This window comes from Trichoderma harzianum (assembly GCF_003025095.1).
Source record: "Trichoderma harzianum CBS 226.95 unplaced genomic scaffold M431scaffold_15, whole genome shotgun sequence".
Taxonomy (NCBI): Eukaryota; Fungi; Ascomycota; class Sordariomycetes; order Hypocreales; family Hypocreaceae; genus Trichoderma; species Trichoderma harzianum.
The window spans coordinates 955,132-961,831 of record NW_020209263.1 but is presented as its reverse complement, the minus strand read 5'-3'; the positions used below and the strand labels follow the sequence as shown (position 1 = coordinate 961,831).

At 22.6% G+C, this 6,700-nt stretch overlaps 1 protein-coding gene across 1 annotated transcript; it reads right to left on the bottom strand.

Annotated features, from left to right (window-relative positions):
• Positions 1–491: 491 nt before the first annotated feature.
• Positions 492–653, bottom strand: M431DRAFT_95773 (hypothetical protein; the record flags this gene model as incomplete). Its single annotated transcript, XM_024924739.1, has 1 exon — positions 492–653. A coding segment is annotated over one exon (162 nt), but the record flags the coding sequence as incomplete, so codon positions are not given.
• Positions 654–6,700: the final 6,047 nt, after the last annotated feature.

The window sequence follows — 6,700 nt, the reverse complement described above, 5'->3', positions numbered from 1 at the left end:
ATATCTCCTTCCTAAAGGGTTAGTTCTTTAAGCCTTTTCCTATCTATATACTTCTTTATACATTCTTACATAAGTTTAAGTTACGTACGTAGTTCTTAGTATAATTCCTTAAGCTTATTTACTTTAAGTATAGCTTTTTATATATCTTTTCCTTTTTATAGTATTTTATATACTTATAGGTAGTATTCTTTATTAGCGTAAAATAGCAAGAGCTTTATTAATTCTAAAACTAAATTATTATAGGAGAATTCTGCGTTTAGTAAGTACTTAACTTAGTTATTTTAGTTAAAGTTAATGTAATTTCGTAAGTATACTTTAACGATTTAGTTAGCGTATTTTATTTATCTATTTATTTAAGGGTAGTAAGCAGTACTAGCTTTATAATTTATTTCTATTCTTACTATAGCGCTTTACTAGTATTTAAATATAAACGTTAATCCTCTATTAGAAATAATTTCTATAGGTAATCTATGTTTTAAGGCTATATACTTTTATATTATATAGCCTAATTCTTCTGCTATACTACCTTCCTTATATAAAATAAAGATTCCTTGTTTTATTAATTTATTAATAATAACGAAGATACTATTATATACTATATTTATTATAGGCTCCTTTAATAGTAGCAGCTTAATAATATAATTAAATAAGATAAAGCTCTAAGGGTACTTTAGTACTGGTAATAGTTGTAGTTTACTATAAGGTTTTTGTTAACTAGACTTTATTTTTGTATATAAAATATATAATTAAACAATTCCTTTAATAACTTTCTTTATACTTATAAAGGTATAATACTATTATACTTATTACAGTATCTTAGTAACTCCCTTATATCTATATAGTAGATGTTTATAAACTATCTTTATTACTTCCTTTTATAGTAATTCTAATACCTAGATTTTTTTATTTTTATAAGGAATTCCTTCGGTAAGGGTTATATCTTTAAGGAACTAATTTAATATCCAGTTACTAACTTTATCCTTAATTTTATTAAGAATAGGGTTTCCGTCTTTAATTATAAAGAGGGTGTTAATAGCTATTAGTTTATAGTAGCCTTCTGCTGTTTTTTAAAATATTAGCGAGGTAAGTTTTAGTATTAGTTTAAAGTAGTCTTTTCTACAGCTAAAAGTATTTACTTAACTATTTTCTAATCCTTTATAAAGTATAATTTTAAAGTTATACTTAGCTATAAGCCTAAGATACTTTTCTTACTGTATAAAGATATTTATTTCCTTTATAGCTAGGCTTATAAGATTCTTATAATTGGAATATATAGTAATCTTATATTTATTACTTAATAAATATAATCTCTATTTTTTAAATACTTTAAAAATAACTATAAGTTTTTAGTTATATATAGAATATTATAATTTAGGGCTATGGAGTTTCTTAGAAAAGAAGGCTACTAGATATAGTATTCCTTTGTTATTTTATTAGCTAAGAACCCCTCTGATTGCGTAGTTTAAGGCATCTGTTTTAATAATAACGGGCCTCTTAGGGTTGTATATTTATAGTACTAGTGCGCTAGTAATAGCTTCTTAAAGCACTTTAAAGGCTTCTAAGGCCTTCCTTATGTATTTAATTAGTTAATTCTTCTTAACCTTATCGTTAGGATCTTTTTTAGTAAAATCTATAAGTAGTATTATAATCTTACTATAGTTCCTAATAAACTTTTAGTAGTAATTCACTAGACTAAGGAAGCTCTATACTTCCTTTACGGTTTTAGGGACCTTCTATTCCTTAATAGCTACTATTTTAGCAGGGTCTATTTTAATTTATCCCGGTGAAATAATATATCCTAAAAAGTTAACTTTTTAGATATAGAACTAGCATTTCTTTAGTTCTATTAGTAAATTTACTACTTATAGTATTTCTAAGACTTAATATATATATTGTTTATACTCTTCTAAAGTATTAAAGTAGATTAGTATATTATTAAGGTAGATAATAATAAACCTATTAATATATTCCTTAAGGACTTCATTAATTATTCTTTAGAATGTAGCTGGTGTATTAGTAAGTCCGAAGGGTATAATTAAATATTTAAATAACCTATAGCGTATTTTAAATACTGTTTTTTATTTATCTTCTTCCTTAATTTAGATAAGGTTATAGGCTCCTTTTAAGTTAAAAGCCGTAAACTATTTTACAGTAGCTAGCCTATCTTTAATTTTAGAGATTAGCAGTAGTAGTATTTAATCTTTAATAATAATCTTATTAAGTTATTAGTAGTTAATAATTAATTATAACTTCCTATTTTTCTTTAGTATAAATATTATAGGGTATTTTACTAATAAATTAAAAACTTAAATATATCCTTTTTTTAGTTACTTATTTAACTATTCCTTTAGAATCTTAAGCTTTTTTTCATTAAGGTTATAAATCTTATAGGTCTTAGGTTATTTTCTATCTACTAACTTAATATAGTAGTCCTACTGTAAGTATAGTAGTAACCTAGTATTTAATATTACCTTATATAGTTTTCGGAACTTCTTATACTAGCGAGGTATTTTAGCAAAAGTATTATTAAGTTTTCCTAATTCCTTTTTTTTTTATACTTTACTTAGTGTATTATTAAGTACTACTAGCTTATCTTTAAATTATATTATAATTCTATTAATGCAAATGTATTCTACTTTCTTATGTCGTTTATTATATTATAGTAGTACTAGTAATTTATTTTCTTTAAATCTAACTGTTTTTATTTTCTTTATAATTAACGCAAAGGATTTTAAATCTTTCAGTAGCGCAGCTTCGCCCTTTTATTCCCTTTAATATAATTAATATTTAGGTATATCTTTAATATCCTAATAAACCTTCTTAGTCTTTTATTAAATAATAGGGTTATTATTAAGTAACTAAGGATAGCTTAAAAAGATATTATTTTTTAATATATTTAAAATACTAAATTAGATATTATAGGTATTCCTATTAATAGTTATAGGGAGATAATTAGTCTTATATTTAATAAGTCTTTCTTCTACTTCTGCTCCCGTAACGCTTATAATTTATAGTATTCGTTCCTTCTATTAGGTAGGAATTTATAGTTCCTTAATTAGTTATAGTAAAATCAGATTACAGTCTGCTCTACTATTAATATACGCAGTAACAGTACTATTATTAAATTATATATTAATTCTAAATTTCTTTATTCCAGTTATTTTAACTATATTAATTTATATATCCTTTTTTTAATTAGGATTATAGTTATCCTTAATAATAATATTAAAATCCTTACTTATCTATTATCGTTTTTATTATTATTAAAGTTTTTGGCACTATTAGCACTTATTAGTATTAATCTCGTCGATATAGTATTTATAAAAGCGTTTAATATTCTTTTTATAGGCATTACCTTTATTATAGGTCTTAAAGTTAAATCCGTTATAGTATAACCAGTATTAAAGTCAGATATATTTTTCTTTTTCTCTATAATACTTTTTACAATGTTTATCCTTATATTACAGAGGGTTGTTTTTAAAACAGGCTTCCCTTTATATATACTATTCTTTAACCTTATAGTTAAGGTATTATCTACATCCTTAGTTAGGGTACTAATCTAGATTAATTTCTATATAAATTTTATTATATAGGTTTCTATATTAAATCCAGAGGTGCTAATTATAAATCTTTTATTCCTAGTATTCTTTATAAAGTATTTTATAGTATTATTTTACTATTAAATACCTATAGTCTTCTGTAAATAAGGTATTATATATAAGCTGTATTTTTTCTTATTTAAGGAACTAATCTCTAGTTATAATAAGGTAGTAGGGATCTACGCTAGCGTACTCCGCTAACCTATTATTACTTAGTACTTATTACTAAGTAATTCTATGCTATTTAAGCATTTATTAAAATTTACTTAGGTCTTATTCTTAAGTTTCTTCTAAACCGTGGTCAGAGGGTTTCCATCCGTAGGGGTAATTTGGTCCCTAGGGTTCTTATAATCTACAGTTTTCGCATAGTTCTGCAATATTAAGGTCGGTATAACCCGTCTCTTGTCCGGGTTCTTCCCTCTATTTACAGATAAAAGCGTTTACTTATTCCCTTTCTTCTTCTATAGGTAAAACGTTAAGGGCTTTGTTTTATACTTCTTTATATTTATCCTAAGTTATATTAGCGTTTCCTAGGGTAGTAATAGCTATAGGTATATCGTTAATAGCCTAGTTAATTATTTATTAGCTAACTTTTTTAAAAGTTATAGTATTAACTATAATATATTTTAGCTGCGTTTTCTTAGGTGCTTTAGGATATTAGTTTAATATTTCCTTTTCTTCTTTATATATAAGGTATTACTTATTATAACACCCAGTCTAACTAAGCAGGTTATAGGGTACTGTTTTAATAATATTAACTTAAACCTTATTAACCTTCTTATTATTATTAAACTTCTTAGAATTATTAGGTCTCCTATACTTCTTCTAGTAGTCCTTTTCTTTATAGCCTATTTTACTACAGTAGTTATATTTACCTATAAACTTACGGGTATTAATAATATCCAGATCTATAAGTCTTAATTTTCTATTATTATATAAAGCTATATTACGCTTCCTTCCTTAGTTAGTATATTATTAAGAGTTTTATTTAGGTTATTAAAAATTCTTACGTTTTTCCTCTTTCTTTTCTTACTCCTTTTCCTAAAGGCAATTATTAATACTAATTACTATTTAAGTATAATTAATAAAGCTTACTATCTTTTTATTAACTTTATATAACTTATCCTTAACTAAGGGTTTAAGGCTTATATAATATACTTCCTTCTTACTATCCTTAGTTTAATTAACCTTAGTAAGGAGTTATATAAATATAATTATATATTTAAAGTATTATCCTTTTTATTTAATAAATCAAAGTTTCCGTTCTACTTCTTATTCCTTGTTTAAGGTTTTAAATAATTTCTTAAGTTAATTACGGAAGTATTAGTAGGATGTAAAGACTTCTTAGGTTTAAGTCTTCCACTTACTTAAAGCATTTTTTTTAAAGTCTTATATAATAGGTTATAACTATTCTTTAGCTACTTTAGTAAAGTAGGTAATAGTAAAGATTATTTTATCTTTATTATTTTCTAAAGTATTTAAAAAGTATTTAAAGTAAATATTAAATTTAGTAAAGTATTTTTTTATATTCTTAGGTTCTCTATTATAAGGATTAAAGCGCTTAAGTTAAAGGATCTTTCCTTTTTTCTTTTTCTTAGCTTTAAGTTTAGTAATTTCTTCCTTAAGAGCTAGAATCTTAGCCTGCTATTACTCCTAAGAAAGTTATAGTTAGGGTTAAGGATCTTCGCCAGCTATTTTAACTTTAAATACTTCTTTAAGTTCTATATTACTATCTTTATAACTTAGGGTAACACTTTCTTAATCTATTCTAACGTCTAGTATATAAAATTTAACTATTTAATATCCTTATAATAATATTACCTATAGTCTAAGGTAACCTTTAAATAAGAGTTATAAACGTATAATAAGCTAAGCTCCTATAGTATTAGTATAAGAGAAATTCCTAAGGGATAAACCTTATACTAGGTTTATATTAGCAAATAGGCTAAGCTAAACTAGCAGGTAATTAATAAAGATAAAAGGGGTTTATTTACATAACTAGTAGATAATATATTATAGGTATAATTAAGTATTATTTTATATTTACAACTAGCTATTTAAACTATTTTAAATAAGTATACGAATAAAACTTATATATTTAGTTATACTAGGTAAGGTCGTTTATAATTGTATTAACTATAAACAACTTAGATCGTATGTAGTTGTGTTAACTTAGAACAACTTTAATCTTATTAGTTGGATCATCCGGAGTTAAACCGGGTATTACCTACCCGGGAGGCCCGTTGTTACGACCATACGTGTTGGGTCGTGACAAAACTAAAATAGTTTTTAAATAAAAAGTATTATAAAATTAATAAAGAATTTATATTTTTTAAAAAAGAATATAAATATAATAATAATAGAAAATAAAGAGTTTTTAAAAAAAAGATTACTTTTATAATAATATAAAATAAGGAATTACTTAAAGTCTTAGTAAACTTTAAAATAAATAAAAATTATATATTAGTTATAATTATAATATACCTATAGTTATTATAAATATAAAAAAAGAATGATATTAACTTTTTTATAAAAAAGGAAAATAATTTAATTATAATAATAAATAAGTAAAAAAATAAATTAATTACTTATATTTTAAAGTATTTAATTAAATTACTTTAGTAATATATAATATAATTAATACTTTAAACTATAATATTATTCTAAGTATATTATAATTATATTAATATAAACCTTTAATAATATAAAGTAAAAGTTTAATTTATTAGTAAAATAATAAAAGAACTTTAAATTAAAAGGAAAATAGAAAAAGTTAAAAATTTTAACTTTTAAAGCCTAAAGAAATTCTTATATAAAAATAATAATAATAAATAAAAGTTATAGAAGTTTAAATTTTAAAAAAGTTTACTAAAGGAAAATAAAACCTATATAAATTTAATTAATTTTTAGAAATTATAAAGGAAAAATAATATAGTTAAGAAAAAAGGAAGGAAGAATTTATAAACTTAATAATTAATATTCTAAAATAATATTAGAAATTTAAGGTTTTTTTTTAAAAGACTTTAAAAAATCCTAATAAAAATATATAAATACTACTTTATATTAAATAAAATTATATAATAAAACTAAAGGAAGGGAAA